This window comes from Podarcis raffonei, chromosome Z (genome assembly GCF_027172205.1).
Source record: "Podarcis raffonei isolate rPodRaf1 chromosome Z, rPodRaf1.pri, whole genome shotgun sequence".
Lineage (NCBI taxonomy): Eukaryota > Metazoa > Chordata > Lepidosauria > Squamata > Lacertidae > Podarcis > Podarcis raffonei.
Window position 1 is genome coordinate 2,606,985 of NC_070621.1, and position 23,898 is coordinate 2,630,882.

Sequence of the window (23,898 nt, forward strand, 5' to 3'; positions counted from 1 at the left end):
GTCCAATAAAAATTATTTATTATTCTGATGAAATGGACTGTGATCGATGAAAGCTTATAGCATAATAGATTTGCAAGTTTTTAAGGAGACACAAGACTTGGTTGCTTTTGCTGAAAAGCCTAACGCAGCTAATCCCCTGGAAATTATTGTTTTATTTCTCTTCTCCCTCCCTCCCCTGGCTAAGCACACACTAGATATTGATCAGGCATGGTGGGAAGATAAACAATACCAACGAACTATTTATTAATTGGATTTGGTTATCAGAAAAGGTATCTGCAGCATGACCCATAAATTTTAATTATTTTTTAGTTTAAGTTTTTAAATTATTTTTATTTGGGGTGCTTAACAAGAGTCCATTTTTCTGTATACTTTTCACGGTTTGAAGGAAATAGAATTATTTTTCACATTTTCATTGTCCCAACTGAACTCAGTAGGGCTTGCTCCTGACTAAAAAGAGGCACAGGTGTGCACTGGCCAGGCCCAGCGGCTGAATTTTAGGATTTTGCTAACACTGGATATTTGGGACACATCTGCTTGCATGTGAGGAGTCACCCACATCCACATTTATTTTAATTCTTAAATGAAATTATTTTAATTTGTGACAAGGGGAAGTCTACAGTTTGGGAAACTGCCAAAAAAACACACAAAAGAAAACGGGAGGAGGGCATCTTGATGGAAACTGAGGCAGAAATGAAGAAGAAAAGCAAGTGTTTTGAGGAAAATGAGGAAGAATGGAGGAAGGAAAAAAGTCCCATGAGGGAAATTGAGGTAGAAAAATGAGAAAGAGGAGGAGCTAGCCGATCTGACTGGAAGAATCCGCGATCAGAAAGAAGAGGAATATCAAGAAGCAGTGGCGTAGCGTGGGTTGTCAGCACCCGGAGCAAGGCAAGTAATTTGCGCCCCCTAACCCCTCCGCACCGCATGCCTGGCACCGCCCCCCCCTCCACAGTGGGCGGCGACCTGGCGGCTCAGATCGGATTCGCACAGCCAGCACTGCAGTGAGAGAGAGTGAGTGAGCCAGGTAGGGGCGAGTGCGCCCCCCCAGATGTTGCGCCAGGTGCGGCCGGCCCCCCCTGCACCCCCCACGCTACGCCACTGTCAAGAAGAAAGACTGGAAGAAATTGAAAGACTATTTAGCTAAATATTGTAATATAAGATAAGCAGAAGTCACTTGAAAGTATCAAATAGGCCTAGGATTAGAGTAAGAATGAACTGTAAAATACTATGGATTTAGATAATTATGAAAAGAGAAGATAGTAAATTGAAGGAGTTAATTTGAGTAGAAAGAGAATATTGGATCACAGGGTGATTCAATGAAACTCAGTAAGGGGGGATTCGAGGAAGTCAGTTAACAATGAAAATTAAATTAGGTCTTAAAGTAATAGGTGTTTATATGTTTGTTTGTTTTTAGTATTGTATTTTTTTCTTTTTGTTACAAATTTGGAAAATCAATAAAAAAATTAGGTGGAAAGAAGAAAAATGAGAAAGAGGAAAGAAAAAACTTGAGGGAAACTGAGCAAGATTTTTTTTAAAAAAATATGAATGAAACTGAAGTGGAAGCAAACTTAAGGGACGCTTAAAGCAGAGAGGGGGGAAGGCATAGGAAAACAGGCAGAAAAAAACACATGGGGAAACTGAGGCAGAAAGAAAAAAAGTAGAATGCGCGTCGAGGTAAACTGAGGCATAAACATATGGAAGAGGAGGTGATGGGGAACTGAGCTGACTAATAATATTTAATGCAGGCAGGCGCTTTAAGGGGAAAAGGTGGAGGCTGCGCTTGAGGGCGCGCAGGCTCTTCGGTTGCGCGCACGTCGCCGCAACAAAGCCACAAAGAAGGCTCCCACGGGGAGCATGCTCAGTTTCCCCAGTGCCGGCAACGGAGGAGGAGCGAGCAGCCGAAGACGCCGCCACCGCCGCTAGCCTGAGGATGGAGATGCCGGTGGGAGACGCAGACGCCGCCCCCGCGCGCGAGGAGAGGAAGGCGGCGGCGGAGGAGCAGCAGGAGCGCAAGGGGGCGGCGGGGGGTCCGCCGCCGCCGCGGCCGGAGGGTCAGCCGGTGGGCGTGGAGGGGGCGGCGGCGGCGTTTCCAAGAAGAGCCCCTGGCACTGCGCCCTCGGCTCGGGCAGGTGCCGTAGCGCGCCTGGGCTCTGCCGGGCGCCGGGGCGCAGCGCCCAAGGAGCCGCCGCCCAGGAAGAAGAAGGGTCCCGCGGCTCCGGGGCCTCGGCCGCACCCGCGCAGGAACCCGCGACCCGTAACGGTGGACAGCTCCAAGGCGCGCACCTCGCTCCAGCCGCTCAAGCGCAGCCTCAAGCTGCTGCGTTGGAAAGAGGTAAGCGGGGAAGGGCGCGGGGAGAGGACCCAGCACCCCCGTGCCTTGGCCTGGAGGGACGCCCCCTTCCCCATCGCAAGAGCAGCTCCGCAGCTGGAGCAGACCGCGGGTAGAACGGGACTCCAACTCCCATCATGCCCCGCCGTTGGCCTGGCAGGCAGGGGCTGATGGGAGTTGGAGTCCTGGCGCAGCTGGAGGGACGCAGGTTCGCCCATCCCTGAGCCGCCGCCCTAATTTTGGGGTGGGCAGGCCGCACGGCATGAGGATCTGGAGGGGGACTCTGATGTGCAACTCATTGCCCACAGGCACTAAGTTTGGCTCTTAGATGACTTTGGACGTATAATAATAATAATAAACTTTTATTTATATCCTGCCCTCCCCAGCCGAAGCCGGGCTCAGAGCGGCTAACAACGGTAAAATAATACTTGGTTGGCCATTGTGAGAACAGGATGCTGGGCTCAGAGGCGGAGCTAGCTGCTCCAGCACCTGGAGCAGTGCAAGCTGGGCACCTGGGGGCGGGGCTAGCCATCCCAGGGGGGTGGAGCGATGATGTCACCCCCTCTCAGGGGTGTCCCCCCCAGATGGGCTGCACCCCACTTACTCCGCCAGAGGCTAGGCTGCATGGGCATGATCCTGAAGCTGGGCTCTAATTAGTTTATTAAATTTCTACACCGCCCTTCATCTGAGGACCACAGGGCAGTTTGCAGTATAAAAACAGAAAACCCCCTACTATAATAGCAGAACCCCCACCCCACAATTTAAGAGGACGGAGAGTAAATTAAGCTTATCCCCACAGTTGCCCCCTCCCCCATTGTGTGTTCAGCTAACACTGACTTGGTTCGTTCCATGCTATGATTTATTAAACTATGGTTTATATGATCTTCTGAACACTGTGCAGCGACTTTTAACTATGGTTTGTTTGTTGCCAGCCAACCAACCAGGATCTGAAAACCAGAACTTGTTGTTAAAGTACAAACCTTGGTTTGTATTGACCGTGGCTTGGCAAATTCATAGTGTACGCCAGCCTTCACCAACAGCTGGAGGGCACTGGCTGGGCAAAGGCTGATGTCCACGCAGCTTTGATTATGCATCAGTTCCCTGATTCTGAAGACATGATCTGTTTTCTTTTGTGCAGCGGCAACACAGTCTAACTTTTCTGATGTGGTTTCTCTTCTTCCCAGTAAACAAATGAACTTTGCAAGGCTCCAGGCTCTTCCTGGAACACATCTCTCTCTGCATTTAAGGGGCCTGGCTAAATGTTTAGAACATCAGCCCCTTGCCACATGGCCAACGATGATGGATGCAAGCAAAAGATCTATCTCAAAACTCTGTTTTGGACTTCAGCTCCCATCAGCCCCCACCAGCATAGGAAAGTTGGGGAAGTTTAAACTGGGCACGTACCAGGACCTCCTGGTGTGTGTTGCGTTTTGCAGCTCTGTGTCAATTTCACCTTGCTTTCCTCATAATGTCTAGATGAGCACAATGCTTATTGTGACATCACTGCACCGTCCAATGCCTTTGACCTCACTGCTGGCAACCAATGAGGCAGGAATGGACCCCAGCTAAATGGTGCCTTTCTGGTTTTCTTTTTTTTTTTATAATAATATTTTATTAAGTTTAACAGTAAAAAGATACAACCAAACAGAACAGTAAAAACACAGGAAAAATATAAGACACAACAATACAAGCTTTCACAATACATAAAATACAAACATTTAACCTAACAAGGAGGAAAAAAAAATCAGTCAACACACAAAAAATAGAATAGGAAAAAACACAAATCACTCTTTTCTAATTCATCTTTTGTTCCTTATTTTCCTGACTTCCTCACGCCTCCCTTTTTTATATCCCTTTTTAACAGTTAGTTCAGCAAATTCGTATCCTACTACTTTGTCCTTATATATTTTACCTCCCAAATTTATAATTTATAATTTTTATCTCTTGTTACTAGAACCCCTTCATTTTATTTCAATGTCATCAGCATTCATACATTTTACAGTACTTCAGTAAATAAATTTTAAATTTCCTCCAATCTTCTTCCACCAACTCTTCTCCCTGATCTCGGATTCTGCCAGTCATCTCAGCCATTTCCATATAGTCAATTACTTGCATCTGCCATTCTTCCAAGGTGGGTAATTCTTGTGTCTTCCAATGCTTTGCGATGAGTATTCTTGCTGCTGCTGTAGCATACATAAAGAAAGTTCTATCCTTCTTTGGCACCAATTGGCCAACTATGCCCAGGAGAAAGGCCTCTGGTTTCTTCACAAAAGTGTATTTAAGTACCTTTTTTATTTCATTATAAATCGTCTCCCAGAAAGCCTTAATCCTCGGGCACGTCCACCAAAGGTGAAAGAATGTACCTTCAATTTCTTTACATTTCCAACATTTATTATCGGGCAAGTGGTATATTTTTGCAAGCTTGACTGGGGTCATGTACCACCTATACATCATTTTCATAATAATCTCTCTTAGGGCATTTCATGCTGTAAATTTAATCCCAGTGGTCCACAACTGCTCCCAGTCAGCAAACATGATATTGTGTCCTATATCTTGTGCCCATTTAATCATAGCAGATTTTACCATTTCTTCCTCAGTACTCCATTTCAACAGCAAATTATACATTCTTGATAATATCTTCGCATTGGGTTCTAACAATTCTGTTTCCAACTTTGATTTTTCCACCTGAAAACCAATTTTTTTATCTTGATTATAAACCTCTCTTATTTGAAAATAATGTAACCAGTCTCGCACCTTCTCTTTGAGCTTCTCATAACTCTGCAATTTCAGCTTGTCACCTTCCTGTTCCAAAATTTCACAATACTTTGGCCATTTTGCCTCCATATTAAGTTTTTTCATAGCTTTCGCTTCCATAGGTGATAACCACCTTGGGGTTTTGTTCTCTAAAAAATCTTTATATCTTGTCCAGACATTAAATAGTGCTTTCCTGACAATATGGTTTTTGAATGCTTTATGCGCTTTAACCTTGCCATACCACAAATATGCATGCCACCCAAATACATTATCATAACCTTCAAGATCTAGGATGTCAGTGTTCTCAAGAAGTAGCCATTCCTTCAACCAGCAAAAAGCTGCTGATTCATAATAAAGTTTAAAGTCCGGCAGGGCAAACCCCCCTCTGTCTTTAGCATCAGTAAGTATCTTAAATTTTATTCTGGGCTTTTTGCCCTGCCAGACAAATCTAGAGATATCTCTTTGCCACCTCTTGAAAGAGTCCATCTTGTCAATGATTTGTAATGATTGAAACAAAAACAACATTCTCGGCAGTACATTCATCTTAATGACAGCAATCCGACCCAGCAAGGAAAGCTTCAAATTCGACCAAATCTCTAAATCTTTCTTCACTTCTGACCAACATTTCTCATAATTATCTTTAAATAAATTTGCATTCTTAGCAGTCATATTCACCCCCAAGTATTTTACCTTCTTTACTAATGTCAGATCTGTCTCTTTCTGAAACCTCTCTCTCTCCATCGGTGTCAAGTTTTTCTCCAAAACTTTAGTTTTTAACTTGTTTAACTTAAAGCCTGCCACATGACTAAACTCCTGGATTAATTCTAAAGCCCTCTTGGTACTAGGTACTGGCTCTTGTAATATCAATACAAGATCATCTGCAAAGGCTTTAAGTTTATATTGTTTTGCTCCGACCTGAATACCATGAATCAGCTGGTCCCTTCTTATCATATTTAGCAAAACCTCCAGGACCAAAATAAAGAGCAGTGGGGAAATTGGGCAGCCTTGTCGTGTCCCTTTCTCAATTTTAAATTCTTCTGTCACTATGTTATTAACTATAAGTTTAGCCTTTTGTTCAGAATAAATCGCACCTGTACCATTTTCAAAATTTTGTCCAACCCCCATCCCCTGCAGATTTTTCTTCATAAAAATCCAAGAGATGTTGTCAAAGGCTTTCTCCGCATCTACGAATATCAAAACCGCTTTTGTATTAATATTCACTTGTAACTTTTCCAAAATGTTAATTACCGTATTTTTCGCACGATTGGATGCACCGGACCATAGGGCGCACCTAGTTTTTTTGGGGGGAAATAAAGGAAAAAATTTTTCCCTTTATTTCCCCCCCAAAAGCAGGTCAGGGAAACCGAACCAGGTCGAGGAACAGCGGGATAGTGGCGCTGCGCCTCCCTGCTGTCCCCCGAGCTTGTGGGGCTGGCTGATGTCTGCCCGGCGTGCGGGGCGCTCTGCTTCAGGGCGCCCCGCCCGCCGGGCGGCAGGCTGCTATCCGCAGCTTGGGGAGCCTTGCGGGGAACTCCTGCAGGGCTCCCCACGCTGCGGATGTCTGCCCGGCGCGAGGGGCGCTCTGATTCAGGGCGCCCCGCCTGCCGGGCGGCAGGCTGCTATCCGCAGCTTGGGGAGCCTTGCGGGGAACTCCTGCAGGGCTCCCCACGCTGCGGATGTCTGCCCGGCGCGAGGGGCGCTCTGATTCAGGGCGCCCCGCCCGCCGGGCGGCAGGCTGCTATCCGCAGCTTGGGGAGCCTTGCGGGGAACTCCTGCAGGGCTCCCCACCCTGCGGATGTCTGCCCGGCGCGAGGGGCGCTCTGATTCAGGGCGCCCCGCCCGCCGGGCAGCAGGCTGCTATCCGCAGCTTGGGGAGCCTTGCGGGGAACTCCTGCAGGGCTCCCCACGCTGCGGATGTATGCCCGGCGTGAGGGGCGCTCTGCTTCAGGGCGCCCTGCCCGCCCGCCGGGCGGCAGGCTGCTATCCGCAGCGTGGGGAGCCTTGCGGGGAACTCCTGCAGGGCTCCCCACCCTGCGGATGTGTTCCCGAAGCGCCGGGCGCTCTGCTTTCAGGGCGCCCGACGCTCCGGGAAGCAGGCTGCTATCCGCAGCCTAGACATCCCTGCGGGACCTCCCGCAGGGTTGCCTAGGCTGCGGATGTGTTCCCGAAGCGCCGGGCGCTCTGCTTTCAGGGCGCCCGACGCTCCGGGAAGCAGGCTGCTATCCGCAGCCTAGACATCCCTGCGGGATCTCCCGCAGGGTTGCCTAGGCTGCGGATGTGTTCCCGAAGCGCCGGGCGCTCTGCTTTCAGGGCGCCCGACGCTCCGGGAAGCAGGCTGCTATCCGCAGCCTAGACATCCCTGCGGGATCTCCCGCAGGGTTGCCTAGGCTGCGGATGTGTTCCCGAAGCGCCGGGCGCTCTGCTTTCAGGGTGCCCGACGCTCTGGGAAGCAGGCTGCTATCCGCAGCCTAGACATCCCTGCGGGATCTCCCGCAGGGTTGCCTAGGCTGCGGATGTGTTCCCGAAGCGCCGGGCGCTCTGCTTTCAGGGCGCCCGACGCTCCGGGAAGCAGGCTGCTATCCGCAGCCTAGACACGGCTAGCGGAGCGCTAATCCCGAAGCTTGGGGCTGCGGAGCTCAGCGTGCCCCAAGCTTCTGGGTGCCGGCAAGGTCTAGACAGCTAGCGGAGACCTTGCCGGCACCCAGAAGCTTGGGGCGCGCTGAGCTCCGCACGCCCCAAGCTTCGGGATTAATGCAGCGCTCCGCTAGCCGTGGGAGAGCTGGGTCTCCCACGGCTAGCGGATAGCTTCCTGAAGCCTGGAGAGCGAGAGGGGTCGGTGCGCACCGACCCCTCTCACTTTCCAGGCTTCAGCGAAAGCCTGCATTCGCTCCATAGGACGCACACACATTTTCCCTTGCTTTTTAGGAGGGAAAAAGTGCGTCCTATGGTGCGAAAAATACGGTACATTTCTCATATTATCAGATAAATGTCTAACAGGGAGAAAGCCAGCCTGGTCTTTATGTATCATTTCTGCTAAAACTTTTTTAAGTCTTTTAGCCAAAATATCAGCAAAAATTTTGTAATCCACATTAAGCAGGGATATGGGGCGATAGTTCTTGAGTTGTGTCTTCTCAGACTCATTGTTAGGTATAAGTGTGATGAAGGCTTCTTTCCACGACTCCGGCGCCTTTTTCCCCTCCATGATTTCGTTGCAAACCTCCTTTAGTGGTTGAATCAAATAGTCCTTCAAAGTTCTGTAGTATTTGGAGGTTAATCCATCAGGCCCTGGAGATTTTCCCAGTTGCATAGTCTGTATGGCACCTTCTGATATTTTAGAGTTCAACAATAATTTATTTTCTTGAGAAATTTTTTGTAATCCATTGGTTTTCAGAAATTGATCAATTTTAGTCTCTGTCTGTGGCCCTTGTGTATAAAGTTGTTTGAAATATCTCTGGAAGCAGTTTTTAATCTCCTGTGGGTTTTGTATATTCTTTCCATTCACTTCAAGGTTAGTCACAGTATTTAACTTATGTTTTTTCTTCAATTGCCATGCTAGCAATTTCCCACATTTGTTAGCAGATTCAAAAGTCTTCTGTCTCATCTGTTTAATTTTCCATTCTATCTCCTGATTTGTCATTTTCATATATTGTGCTTGGTAAAATTTGATCTCTCTCAAGATTTCCTGCGACTTTGGTTTAACTCTAAGCTTCTTCTCTCCTTCATTTATTTTTTCCAAGATCTTTCCCTTTTTCTCTTCTTGAGTTCTCTTTTTTATTGCATTGTGCTGAATCAAGAATCCTCTCATAACGGCTTTACTTGCGTCCCAGATTACCCTTTTTTCCACTGATGTCTTCAAATTTATCTCAAAATAGTCTTTCACCATTTTTTGGGCCTTCCTAATAATTTCTGGATCTCTAAACAAGGTGTCATTCATCCTCCATCTGAAGGAGCCAGTCAGTGTTAGTTTCATTTCCAGTTTCACAGGGTTATGGTCAGAGCAAGTTTTGGGGCAGATTTCCACCTTTCGAATCTTTGGAGCCATTCCTCTGGTTATCCAGATTTGGTCAATTCTTGTCCAGGTCTTTTTGGCTTCAGAAAAGAAAGTCCCTTCTTTACTTAGGGGGTTCTTAGTTCTCCAAGTATCAATTAAATCCATATTGCCTGTCATTTCAAAAAAAGATTTTGGTAGTCTTCCATCTTTTGTTAATATTTGTCTGTCTGACTTGTCTATGTTTGTCGATACCACTCCATTCATATCTCCAAGCATAATGATGTTATAATCCATAAAGTCCAACAACGTCTCATGCAGTTTCTTAAAGAATTCTGATTTCCCCTCATTTGGTGCATAAACACCTACTATCAAGAATTTCTCTCCTTGGGTCTGTATTTCAATTGCCACAAATCTTCCTTGTTCATCTTTAAAGACAAATTTTGGGGATAAACTTTCTTTCGCATAGCTCACCACTCCTCTCTTCTTAACTTTGTCTGATGAAATGAATTCTTGACCCAATCTTTTGTTAATCAATACTTTCCTATGTGTTCTAATCACGTGGGCTTCTTGCAGGCAAATCAAGTCCAAATTTTCTTTTTTCAACAAATGAAAAATTCTTTTCCTCTTGTCAGGGGAGTTCAGACCCCGGATGTTCCAACTTAGTGCTTGCAGAGACATTGTGTTGTTATTCTGTAGCCCCTCCAACTGCTCCCGTCAGTTGTTCTTGATCAGTGGGTGGTATTGCTTTCTCTGTTTTTTCCAAGCCTGATGGTGGGTTCCCTATGTCCAGGACTCCTGGTCTTAATGTCTTCAGGTCTTTTTCCGCCTCTTTCTGTAGGTCTTCCTCGTGATAGTTCAAAAATCTCACTTTGTCTTCCTCTGATCTTATCTTCACTTTTTTCTCTTTATAATTGAAGGACAGACCCTGGGGGAACTCCCACCTGAAAATAATGCTGTTTCTTCTTAACAGTTGGACTAAGTCACTGTAGTTAGCTCTCAAATCCAATAGGTGCTTTGGTATATCTTTGAAGATTTCGATTCTCAAATCTTCTATCTCCAATGGATTCTTGTAATGGAGGCTCAATATTTTGTCTCTCTCTTCTTTAGATCTAAGTGAAATCAAGCAGTCTCTCACTTTGTTCTTTCTTCCCCCTTTGCCAATTCTGAAGGCACTCACTATCTTGAAATCTTTATCTGACTCAAGGCCCCAAAATTCCTCAAACTCCTGTGTAAGAAAATCACACAAATTGCCTCCTTCCACGTCCAGTACTGCCCTGATTCTTAAATTGTTCTGTTTGTCTCTAAGTTCAATTAGAGATAGTTGGGCCTTGTGATCCTCCAATTGCTTATTAATTGGAGATATCTTTCCCTCTATCTCCGTCACCTTCTCTTTCGCTTCTTCAGCAATTTTCCTTGTCTCTTTAGATTCCTGGAGCAGCCGGTCAATAGCCTGTGTATTGGAGCTGATGGTTGTAGTGTTTAAATCAATTTTAGCTGACAATTTTTCCAAAGCTCCAAATATTTTGTCAAGTGATGCATTTAATGTCTCATCAGGGCCTACTCCCTTTGTTCCTGTCTGCCCAGTATCCTCTTTTTCTGGGAGAGATGGAACTACTATCGACTGTCTTCGTTGCTGCTGCCTAGTTTTTATCCCTGTAGATTTTTCCTGGGGTTTATCCTGATCCATAACTTTATCTTAAAGTCCCAAGGTCGTTCTCACAACTTAACTTGTTTTGTTATGAGAAAATCTCCAAGCCAGCTGCAGTGGAAATTCCCCAGTTGTATCCCAATCCTCCTCTAGGGGAGCACAATGGCAACAATGTTCTTTTCAAAGCAACTTTTGTCTAAAGGCAGCAGTATCTCTTTTTAACTTTCCAATTCTCCCATAGAATGGCAACAGTTGCAAAGGGGGTCCTTCAATTCAGTTCAAATGCAGGTTAAACACATAAAATTACAATGTCTCTAAACGGTGCAATACTTTCCACTTTCCTGGCAGGCCAATATCAGGGATTAAGTGGTGGTCTCTTCTTTCCTTCCACTTTTCCCTTCAAAAAGTACTTCTCCCCCCCCCCCCACTCTGAAGGGGGGTTCTTAGATCTGGCATTAAAATTAAGTCTTTTTAATTCAGCTTTCACGGTTCTTAGTTCCAATAGTCTTTGCTTTAATACTGTCTACAAAACTGGAAGACGGACTTCCTTTTTACGTCTTCCCCGCTTCAGAGCCAAATTCAAGTTCTTTATTCCGATCAAAGGAACAAATCCTTTGATCTTTCCAACTTTAGAAAATCTTACTCACGGGTTGTAGTTTAAAAGCCGAATTTCAAGGAAGAAAGGACAGCGCTCTCCGGCAACAGCTGCAGCGGCTTCACTCCACAGAAGTAGCGATCGACTCTCAGTGCCGCACCACCCCCGTTCCGCTCCGGAGCCCCTCGCGGGGTCCCTTTGCCACTTGGGGGGACACTTTTGGCACCCGCCGAGTCCCACGGCTGCAGGCTTCCCCCGCCTGCGGTTTTTTGAAGGGTCTCTGCTGCGCTGTAGCGGATAGACCCGATTTCTGTGGAGCTTCTCCCTCGTAGTTAGAAGGAGACCGCCATTGCCGTTGGCGCCACCTCCGGAAGCCCCCTTTCTGGTTTTCATTGTGTAGCCATTGACCAGGAGTAGAGCAGAGTCCAACCCTTGCAGAGGTACCCAGGAACAAACCTGGGCTGTTTCCCACCGCTTTTTCCTGCAAACAGAGTGGAAACAATAAAAAATTGACATTCCTCAATTTGGCTAGTACTGAAGCCATTCATCATGCCGCTGATTAGTTTTATTTATTTCTTAAGAACCTATGAAGAGCCTCTGCTGGATCAGGCCACAGGGGCCCAATGTAGCCCAGCATCATCTTCTCACAGTGGCCAACTAGATGTCCACTGTGGGAAACCTGCAAGCAGGATGCAAACACAAGAGCCCACCGAGGATGATGGGTCAAGCAGAAGGGTCTTCTCCGTCCCCCTCCATGAATTTGCTCCATAGAACTCACGGTGGCACAAAAGGTTATCACCCTCCCCTTTTTATCATTGGGCGAGGAGACCCAGGCCACACACTGAGCTTCATGACTGAGTGGAGACTTTGTTTTGTTTTTTACCATATTTTTTATTGAGTTTTCCATATCACATTTCATTTTCGTTATGTAAATCCATAACTTAAAATATTGCTCAGAAAGAGCATCAACCTCCCTCCCTCCCTCTGACTTCCACATATCTTTGACAAATCCGTCGCATTTCTATAACCACTTCTTTACCTGGTATCAATCCCCCCCCTTCCTTTGGTTTCTCCCCCCCCCATAATTTTTATTAAATTTTCCACAGTTGTAACAAATATTGCAACAAACATTGCACAACCAAAGGTCAAACCAGAACAAACACACACAAAAAATACATCAAAGAAAAACAAAAACAAACAATAAAAACGAACTTAATTGTTTAAAAAACCCAACCTTATGAACATGTTAATTGACTTCCTCTAGTCCCTCCCTTCTGAGTTTCCTTGTATCTGAATGTAACAGCTTTCCAATATCATTATTAAACAGCAATATTCCAATTATAATCAAATTTATTCACTTTTCTTACTGTTCTCAATCCCATTTATTTAATTAAATCCTAATTTAGTCCTAGGCCTATTTAGTACTTTCAAGTAATTTCTAATTTTTTTATATTACAATATTTATTCAAATAGTCCTTAAATTTCCTCCAATCTTCTTGATGTTCCTCTTCTCTCTGGTCGTGGATTCTTCCAGTCAGGTCGGCTAGCTCCAAAAAGTCCATCATCTTCATCTGCCAATCTTCCACTGTTGGTAGTTCTTGTGTTCTCCAATTTTTAGCTAGTAAAATTTGAGCAGCCGTTGTGGCTTACAAAAATAATTTAACATCTTTCTTGGGCAATTCCAAACCTGTTATTCCAAGAAGAAAGGCCTCTGGTTTCTTAATAAAGGTATATTTCAACATTTATAAATCTTCTCCCAGAAGTCTTTCACCTTGGGACAGGTCCACCACATATGAAAAAAGGTAGCTTCTTTTTCTTTACATTTCCAGCAAAGACTATCACTATTGTGATAAATCTTTGCTAATTTTACAGGGGTTAAGTACCACCTATACATCATTTTCATAATATTTTCATTTAACATCATACATGCAGTAAACTTATCCCCTTTCTTCCATACCCTCTCCCAATCCTCCAACATTATATTATGTCCCATATCTCTTGCCCAGTCAATCATTGCCAATTTAACTTGTTCATCCTTTGTATGCCACCCCAATAGCAAGTTATACATTTTAGACATATTCTTGACTTTGGTATCTAACAACTCCGTTTCCAATTTTATCTGTTGCAAAACCATTTCTCTTATCAATCTTATATAATTCATTAATTTGATAATATTGCAGCCAATTCACTTTATCTTTAATTTGTTCAAACGGTTTTAATTTAAAACCTTCCTGATCCTCTAACAATAAATCTGAGTATCTCAACCATTTATTTTCCATATTTAACTTTTTTTGGGCCTGTGCTTCCATTGGCGAAATCCATTTGAGTGTTTTTCTTACTAAGAGATCTTTATATCTGCTCCATACATTATATACCTGGTATCAATTTTTAACATTCACCCTCTTATATGTAAATTAGCTCCTTAATTTCACATTACCAAACATTTCATGTTAACGCTACAAACGTTTTCAAATGTTTACAATTTTCTTTCAAATAAAGTATAAATTTGCTCCAGTCCTTCTGAAACAGTTCATTGCGCCGATTCTGGATCTTCCCTGTCAGCTTTGCCAACTGACTGAGTGGAGACTTTAATTGCACTCCAGGATTTTGTCCCCTGGGCCATCCAGGCAACGTGTTTTAGGGAGGGTCTCCTTTCCATAGAAGAGTACAGCAAAGGGGTATTTGGTTTTGTATTTATTTATTTATTTACCCATTCTTTATGATCACACTTTCATCCAAGGATGTCGAATAACTTACAAAAAAGAAAAATCATTCAGTCGAAAATCTAACAATAACATGCATCAAAATCATCCTCCTATTAGATATATATAACAGTATATACTTTTGTCCCTACTCATTTATTCTAATTTTCCCCCTTCCTCCCTCCCCTTTAACCCCTCCCTCCAAAACTTTTTCTCTCTTCAGATCTTTAACCATGTGCACAGATTATTCATTCTAATTTGGATGCTTGGGTTGGCTTCCTCCCCTGTGCTATCCAATTCCTATAACTTGTCCATTTATTCACAATCTTTTGACATTTGTTTTCCCATGTATCTTCCGTCATTACCTGTTCAAATATATCAGATTGTATATATTCAAAAACACAGTAATTCCGTTTTTCCATTGTCCATTTATCTTTTTCTTTCCATCCTAATGCAGTAACAAGCATACCAGCTAAGATAATAATTTTATACCAAAGAGTATAGATAAAATAAAAATGGATAAATAGAAAGAATTAAGTACGAAATTCCTATTGAAATGGCATAGAACTGGCATATATAGTTAAAGGATTGAGTTCTAAGTGTTGGCATTTTGGTCAAGAGTTAGGGGTATATGCACATATGTGGTGGGAGTGTATTTGTGAAAAGGAATATTTGCAAAAGATTATAAAGGTTATTTCTGATATGTTTCAGGTTAAGATAGAAGTCAGTAGAGAAATGCTTATCTCAGGAATACTGGGGAATAGTAAAATAGAAAGGAAAGGGGTATTTGTCATCAGTGCCCTGGTCTTGTGTGTTTCTGCCAGACAGACCCTGATCTGTATGGCTCTCTGCCCTCATTCCTGGCCCCCTACCTGGGTTGTTCTTCCTCTGTGTCCCTGCCTTCCTCCTCTTGTCTGTACCTGTGTTTTTAAATATGGTTCTCATTCTAGCTGCTTTGTGGCTGGACCTCTCCAGTCTGGCTGGGCCTCAGAAGCCTGGCTGCCTTTGCTGTGGTCAGTAGATGTTGCGTCATCAGTAGCTGTGATTCCTGCGTTGCAGGAAGATGGACTATCTAGATAGCCCTTGCGAGCCCCTTCCAACTTTGCAATTCCATGAATGTAATTCCTGCTCATGTCTTTGGCAACACACAAATCGCTGGCTGCTCCCTTGAATACCCACGATTGCATGAGAACCTATACAAGTTCATAAGCAAAACTGACTTATTTATTTCAGGGGTGGGGAATCTGCAGCTCTCCCAAGTAAGATTTGGTTCCCTCTCCCTGCAGCCAGCATGGCCAGTGGTCAAGCATGAGGGCCGTCGCGACGCACAGGCCTCTGTTGGGCCACAGACTTTTTATTCTAGTTAGCTTGGCCCCGTTGTTTTAGGAAAGGGGTTTTGTTTTATTTCTTGAGCACTTTGGACCTGCCACCTGCAGAATTTCTGCACCAGAGGGAAATGCCTTGCTCCCTCTTTTCATACCTTGCCCTGCCCAAGATGGCGCCACGGTCGTGAGAAGAGCCCGGCTGCACCAGAGTTTCTCCCAGGGGCCACGCTGGGGTCCCCCCCCGGCAGGACATAGAGGAGGCAGCGGCCTTCGCCCTCTCCTGCTCCCCAGCAGCTGGCAATTGGTGGGATAAAGGCCTCTGAGCAGCCAGGCTCTCAGCAGCACCCGGCCCCACAAGTCACGGGACTCCAACTCCCATCATGCCCCACGGTTGGCAGCACTGGCTGGGGATGATGGGACTTGGAGTCCAGCAGTATCTGGAAGGCCCCTCGTTCCCTGTCTCTGCTTTATAGGGAAGCAGAACGGAGAAGGAAAGAGCAGAGGTGGAAGGCACCCCAGAGGTCATCTAGCCCAACCCCAGCAATGCAGGAATCTCGGCTAAGGTTAAAATGCAATCTCATTTTAAAAGTAGCCCATAGATCAAAACCATAAGGGGACGGAAACACAAGGGTCAGACTGAGTCCAAACCAAAGGCCAGGCGGAACAGCTCTGTCTTGCAGGCCCTGCGGAAAGATGTCAAGTCAATTTAGTTATTGCATTTACCTTTTCCTCCCATGAGCTCATGGTAGTGTACATGGGTTCTTCCCCTCATCATTTTATTCCCACAACAATCCTGTGAGGTAGGTTTAGTAGGAGAAAGAGAGAGGAGAAGGAAGACCGGCCCAAGGTCACCCAGCTGGTTCATGGCTGAGTGCGGATTTGAACTATGGTCTCCCATGCCCTAGTCCGTTACTCTAACCACTACACCACATGATTCTTCAGGTTCGTGTCATCCCTGACCTTTGGCCGTGCTGGCTGGGGGCTTGGTGAGAGCTTGGTGTTCTACAAATGTGGAAATACTCCTTTTTCTTTTTTATAATTGTTGCCACACGCTCAGCGCTGTAGAAATTCAATATGATGGTGGTGGTGATGATTGCTGCTGAGTGCTAGGTGTTGTACAAACATTGAAAATGCCATAGTGAGGTTGCATGGCGTGTTTGTGTAGGGGGCACACAGGTGCCAAAATATCTGATGGAACACATCATGAGTTCGTACAGCCATCTGCCAGGGATTCTTTATCTGTGGTTGAAGGGGGTTGGACTAGATGACCCCTGGGTCCCTTCCAACTCTACAATTCTATGATCCTTTGAGCAATAGCTACCAGTTGCCATGAAAGTTCTATTAGGAGCAACAGGACCTCTTTCTTTCACGAGTTCACACACACATAGGAGGCAACACCTTTTGTAAAATCATGCACCATCTAAAAATGAAGGAAGTGTACCTTTTTCTTCAGAATTACTGTTTTCAGTCATTTATGAGGATTAATTTAACTTAACCTACTAAAATTTCATTAATTGGGTGAGAACCCTGGTAAAAGCATCTTTTTGTCTAAAGCTATAATCTCCTACCCTCTTCAGAATTTAAGGACATACGACAAATGCTGCTGGATAAATAAATAATAAATATTTTTTTATTTATACTCCACCCTTCCCGGTTCAGAAAACCGGGCTCAGGACGGCTAACAACAAATTTAAAACACTTAATTGATGCAACAAAAAACAGCATAAAATACAGTATAAAATGTGAATAACAATAAATTCAGAATTCAAAAGTCAATTTAGGGGGAAAGTCCATCCAGTAAACATTAGATGATCACCAAGGCTAGCTGGCTAAATTAGTCCTACTTGGGCAAGGAGACCAGGGGAGAATTAGCTGTGTGATCCCAGAGCGGGTAATCTTCACAAAAAGGGGAGGGAAGGAAGGGGAATAAAAGATCAGGCTAAGTTCCAATTGAAAGCCAGGCGGAATAGATCTGTCTTACAGGCCTGGCAGAATGGATGAGACCAGTGACCTATTTGGCCCCTCCAGCATCCTTTTCTGTGAGAGGCCAACTAGGTGCCCCACTGGGAATTCCACAAACAGGGCATGAGCACAACAGCAGCACCCCCTGCCCCCCCACACCTGCTTACGACATCCAGATGCCCTCCATCTCGAACAGAGAGGCTTTGTGAGTAGTAGCTACTGGTAGCCTTATCCTTCATCTGTTCAATCCTTCCGTCGGTGCCAGTACCACTTCTGGATAACTGAACTCAGCCATTCTTCATTCAGGGCAGATCCAAAACACTGTCTAATGCATAAAGGTAAAGGGACCCCTGACCATTAGGTCCATTTGTGGCCAGCTCTGGGGTTGCAGCACTCATCTCGCTTTATTGGCCGAGGGAGCTGGTGTATAGCTTCCAGGTCATGTGGCCAGCATGACTAAGCCGCTTCTGGCAAACCAGAGCAGCGCATGGAAGCGCCGTTTACCTTCGTTCCAGAGCGGTGCCTATTTATCTACTTGCACTTTGTGCTTTCGAACTGCTAGGTTGGCAGGAGCAGGGACCGAGCAACGGGAGCTCACCCCGTCGTGGGGATTCGAACCGCCGACCTTCCGATCTGCAAGCCCAAGAGGCTCAGTGGTTGAGACCACAGCACCACCCGCGCTCCTAATGCACACTCCACACCACATTACAAACTTTGCAGGTCTTAATTGGGATGTTTGTACATTGAAAAGCCAATTTTTTAAAAAACAAAATCATAAGAGGAGCCCCTAGGAAATTATTGCCTTGCAGGGGGCTGGACTAGATGACTTGTAGCAATTCACTATTGTTGCAGGGACAGAGTTTTTGTGACAGTTTTAAGGTGCCTCTAGTGGATTGCCATTGCTGCTTGGGGGTAAAAAAATTTCTGGTGCCTAATACAGTCATACCTCGGGTTACAGACTCTTCAGGTTGCATTTTTTTGGGGGGTTATGGACCCACCGAAACCCAGAAGTGCTAAATCGCGTTTTGCACATGGGCAAAAGCGCCAAATCGCAACCCACACATGCGCAGATGCAGCGCTGCAGGTTGCAAACGCTGCGGGTTGCGAACGTGCCTCCTGAACAGATCATGTTCGCAACCTGAGTGTCCACTGTACTGAATTCCTCAGAGCAGGTACAGACTTTAACCTGAACGGACTCAAATTTGTGTTTTTTTTAAAAACCAAAAACAAAATTACGGACATAATACTTTCACCTCCTTTGGGGCAGCAGTCTGTCTATCTATCTATCTATCTATCTATCTATCTATCTATCTCTATCTTTCATTTCAGGAAAAGCCCCTGCCCCACTTTTATAGAAAAGCCATGTATTCCTCTCCACACAAATCCTGTTCTGACAACTTGAAGTGGCCCTGATCCTCAGCTCAGCTCGAACTTGTTGTAAATGGATGCTCTACGAGTAGTATTATTCACGTACTGCTGTGGAATTTGTGGGGTAGGGGCGGGATCAGGTTTTGGGATGCTGTTTTCACCAAACATTTCCCTTCAGTTTCTGATATTAATATTTGGCCAGCAAGATTCTTTTTAATATGCTTCCTAAAAAATGCCTGAAGCCATTCTTGCAACTTTACAGTGAGTGTCGGTGGGGAGACATAGCAGTAAGAACAAGGTCAGTTAAAATTGGATTTTGTGCTAACGAGATCGGTGTGTTTGCATACTGACTTGCTGAAGTCATTTGCAGAGGTGGAAACAGAAGTCTCACCGGGAATTATGTATGCCGGTGTTAATCAGAACGGATAACACTTCTGAAAAGTCTGCTGAACAAATCCCTTTTGGAACAAGATGACACCTTCATCTGCCATGTTATTTGCATAATATCAAGGAATTAGCATAATTAGCCCAGAAAGCAGAAAATGCTTTGCCCATTAGGGTCCTGTTCTGTTGTATCTGGAGCACAGAGCGTGGGGATTTAATGATGCTGACTTTTTTGGCCTGAAGGGGGAGCCCTTGACTTTCTTATGAGATGCAAGGCAGACTTTGTCCTGGTCTGGAGCCAAGAATATCAAAAATTGCAATTTTGCAACATCCTGCTTGGGCCTGGACACCATTTTTAGGTTGGTTAGGGATGTGCATGTTTGTCTGCATCCATTTTCCCCAACCGGGTGCTCTCCATATGCTTTGGACAACAGTTCCAAATAGCCTTGACCATTGACCGTTCTGGCTGCAGCTCATAGGCGTTGGCTGATGACTCTGCTGGACTAGATGGACCAGGGGATCTTCTTGTGTTCTTAAGAAGTGATTCCACATATCTGCAATGTTGTCTCTTCTGCTTTTTGGTTTTGAAAAGCTGCGTACCAGTTGCAGTATACCACAGTGGCGGCGGCAACAATGGTGATAGTAACTGAAGGCTCCTTGGGGCAGGGACCTGTCTGGGTTTTGTTTTGCCAAGGCCGCAGCGGCTGAGCATGGCTGCTTGTGGTCCCATTGTGCTTGGGCCGAGAGTTTCACCTGGTTGGGGTCTTGTGCAAAAGCTTTAAGGGAGAAGGTGGGTTTGCGGGAGGGGAGGTGAAGAGGAGGTAGGTTCTGTGAATGGCTCTCTGGTCGTAAGATGGCAGCAAGGGGCGAGGTGGAAGTGGCAGAGGATGTGTGAGAGACCAGGGTTCAAATCTGTACTCGGCACGAACCTCATGGGGTGTGTGACCTTGGGCCTCTCTCAGCCTAACCAACCTGCCAGAGTTGCTGTGAGATAAAATGAGGAGCAGGGAGGGCCATATAGACCACCTTGAGCTCATTGGAGAAAAAGGTGGCATATAATTATTCGGGAGGGGGTGAGGGTAAGTAAACAGGCAAGTGGGTGGGGCCCTGTGAGACATTTCGAAGAGCTCAGGGTGGGGGGGTCTTGGAAGACAGACGGAACAGCTGACGGCTGGGCTTCCTTTCTGGGTTTGCTGTTGCCATGGTTACAGCGGCATTGTTTCACTAACACAGCTGGGCAGCTATGCAAACAGTCAGGTCCCATAACTCCCTGATTTCCTGGTGTGCGGCTGGCTGTCCCTCCCCCCCCCCGCCTTCCTTTCCTGTTTGTTCCTTACCTTCTCTGGAAAATAGGAGATCTGTTTCACGTGTTTTTGCCTTTCGCTCTCACCTCCACGACACCCTTTCCCCCCAGGGGACCCATGCGTGAAATGTGCTGCTTTAGCTTACGGGCTGTACAGGTGCGGTGGAGAATCGGGCCGCGCTGCAACCAGGGCTTGCAAAAAAAGAAAAGAAAAAAAGACGTGGCTGGGAGCAAAAGTGCCAGTAACCAAAAGCTGCTTGCGGAGGAGCTAGCTTTATCTTCCTTGTTTATTTACAGTGGTACCTCTGGATGCGAACGGGATCCGTTCCGGAGCCCCGCTTGCATCCTGAAGTGAATGCAACCCGAGTCTGCATGTGTGCGGGTCGCGATTCGCTGCTTTCGCGCATGCGCGTGACGTCATTTTGAGCGTCTGTGCATGCGCGAGCGGCGAAACCTGGAAGTAATATGCTCCGTTACTTCCGGGTTGCCGTGGAGCGTAACCTGAAAACGCTCAACCTGAAGCACATTTAACCCGAGGTATGACTGTATTGTATTTCTAGCCTACCTTTTCACTCAAGGAATTCAAGGTGGCATATACCCCCCCTCTTCATTTAATCCCCGTAACACCCTTGTGAGCTAGGTTAGGCTGTGAGGGGCTCAAGGCCACACCCAGTCAGCTTCATAGCCAAGTGGGGGATTCAAACTCAAGTCTCCCAGTCGTCCGACTAACCACTGGCTCTCTTCCTTTATGATAGTCTTCACCAACCTGCTGGTGAGCTCTGTTTTATGCATACGTGTGTTTGTGGTGTATGCATGGCAGGGTGGGGGTTGTCGGGGGCTCTCTTTGCATGTACTCGTGCAGGGGCTCCCAAGCTCCTCCATCTCCTTTCCCCAGAACATTTGACAATTGTTGAGGGACCTGGACGACCACTTAACATTTTTCCTCTGCAAAGGCAGCCTTTCAGGAGGAGCTGGAGGAAAACCTTATTCCTGTGCCTTTTCCCAGAATGCTGGCACAGTGCAATGACAAATTCAGCTGGTGGCTGCTACACACCAGAACAAAAGCACCTGTAAGCAGGGCCTCTTTGTCAGCTGCCCCTGAAGCTCTGCAACCTTTCATCAGAAGTATGAAAACATATCCCTTTCCTTGGGGTTGAGATGTGGCTGCAGAAACTCTTCCTCTTCAGCATTCTCTCAGCTAGTTTTCTTAAATCTTGCTGCTTTTCTTTTTAATTTTGTTGTACGTCTGCCAGGGTGATTGTCATTGCTTTGAGCCTTGCAAAAAATGAATTAAAACAGAGAAGCCTACCTCCTGGCATGTGCAGAGTGCCTTTCCTTCAGCCCTGGACAACTAGCCAATAACACACCGTATTTTTCACTCTATAACATGCACCCAACCATAACACGCACGTAGTTTTTAGAGGAGGAAAATCCGTAGGCATGCCACTCGTAGGCATTCCCTCCATAACACACACAGACATTTCCCCTTACTTTCTAGGAGGAAAAAAGTGAGTATTATGGTGCAAAAAATATGGTACTCTCGTTATGGGTCAGGGAAGAAATTGTGGCTTCCTGGCAGCCTCGGCCCACCAGTTTAGGGCTTTCTTTAGCCTTTGGCTTGTGAACAAACTCATACACTCTAAAAATTATTTGCACTGTAATGAAGTCAGACAGGTTTCCCCTCCCTGCTCCCCCACCAAAAAGGTGTCTTTTGTATACCTTTAGCCAAGGTTCTTTTTTTGCCTTTAGATTTTTTTGTTTTGGAGAAAGCTGTTGTAAACAAAAACTGCTCCCTTATGGGGTACCCAAGAGCCCTTATAGAGTCCTTTGTAGATTCTCCATCGGTAGGAGAAAATAACAGAGGCCAACCAGAGAATATTGAGAAGCAAAGCAACTAGTAAGCCTGATCTTTATTAAAGCTCTTGCAACAGGGTGCTCCCCACACACGCAGGAGAGGAGAACCCTGAACCATGCGCACAAGCCCTTATATAGACTTTTGAACTGCTCACCTCTCCATACATCACCCAAACCATCCCTCCATACATCATAAATACATCACAGAAGGGGTGTAGCCCAAGACCACCTCCAGTACATCATACATACATCAGAAGCGACTGTCTAAAACAGAATCCTGAGTGTGTTGTTTATCTCCTGTCTGTCAGGTTACCTGATTGGATTACCTGGGCATCCTGGCCACTCTTTTGTTATGATAACTACCGGTACTCAATTCCTGAATCCAGGCCACAGGCTCACCCTATTCCAGGGGTCAGCAAGGCTTATCGGGCACGCTAGATCACTCCCGCAGAGATCCTCCGTGGGCTGGGCCAGCGCAGCGCAATGCCGGAAATCGCATCTGCACATGCCTGCGGCGCTGGAAATTGCTTCTGCGCATGCCCAGACGCCAGAAAGCATGCTTGCGCAGAAGCGATTTCCAGAGCCGCAGAAGAGAGTCCCTGCGCTGCGCCAGTTTAGCCCAGCATGTGGGGACTCGCCAAGCGGGTGGCTCGTGGGCCGGTTAAACCCCTATTCATATCTTATATGTGCCCTTGAGACAGGATTTGTGAGCAAAGAGACAACTGTGAGGTTCCCCATTTCTTTCGACCTTGCAGAGAAATATTTGAGGTCAATTTGGAAAAGACAAATGGTTTTAGGACTTTTTCCGTGGGTCTCTGACATGTCGTCTGTACATTTATGTGTATGCTTGCTTGGTACATTTAGGAACATTTACTTTATATATATATGTAAGACCTTGAAATTCTTGTAACAAAGCAAATGAAAAGCAGCAAACAAATGCAGAGCTTGTAGGGCAGCAGCTGAAGAAGGAACAAAAAGGGTTTTCTTGTGTGAGTTTCTTGTGGCTGATTAGCTGCTTTCTCTGTGCAAAGGTCAGAGGGGGCAGGGCTTCTGTTGAGGTAGGTGATTAGCTGTGGGAGGAGCTTGTCAGAGCTTGTAGGGCAGTGGCGCGCGCCTAGCGGCGCGCGCAGTTTGATCCATCTTTTAGATTTAGGGGAGCTAGTCTCAAACGTTTGTTGGGGGAGATATAGGTTTATTTGGGGGGATTTATTTGTCCTGTCTTCACACTTTTTATGATGGAGGACCGCTGTAGTCACCCCCAACGACACCTTCTCAAGATGGAGGGTGAGGGAACAGCTGCAGTCGCCTGTGGTTCCTGCGCAATGTTTGCCATCTTGCCAAAGGTTGCAGGCAGCTTTACCTGCAGCAATTGCATGTTGATTGCCCTCTTAAAAGACAAAGTCCAGCAACTGGAGGAACGTGTAGCTACACTCCAAAGAATTAGAGAGCTGGAGCTCTTCTTGGAAGCAACAGAGCACACCGTCTCCACCAAGGAGGAGACAGGGGACTCCCCTGAGGAGGCTAGTTCACCAACACAGGAGCCAGATATATGGAGAAACGTGACTCAAAGAAGTAAGAGGCCCAGGGTTCGCTCTGATTGTTTAGAAATACGCAATCGCTTTGAGGTCCTTTCCCCTAGCATGGAAGACGAAGAGCAGACTCCATTTGAGGATCTCTCCCTCATTA

General features: G+C 45.9%; 1 protein-coding gene across 1 annotated transcript in view; it reads left to right on the forward strand.

Annotated features, from left to right (window-relative positions):
- Window positions 1-1,836: 1,836 nt before the first annotated feature.
- Window positions 1,837-23,898, forward strand: part of TTLL11 (tubulin tyrosine ligase like 11) — an 85,353-nt gene continuing 63,291 nt past the window's right edge. Inside the window, exon 1 of the mRNA XM_053373663.1 lies at window positions 1,837-2,329. Coding sequence (XP_053229638.1) covers window positions 1,928-2,329 — 402 coding nt within the window. The 5' untranslated portion in view covers window positions 1,837-1,927. The remainder of the gene's footprint in view (window positions 2,330-23,898) is intronic.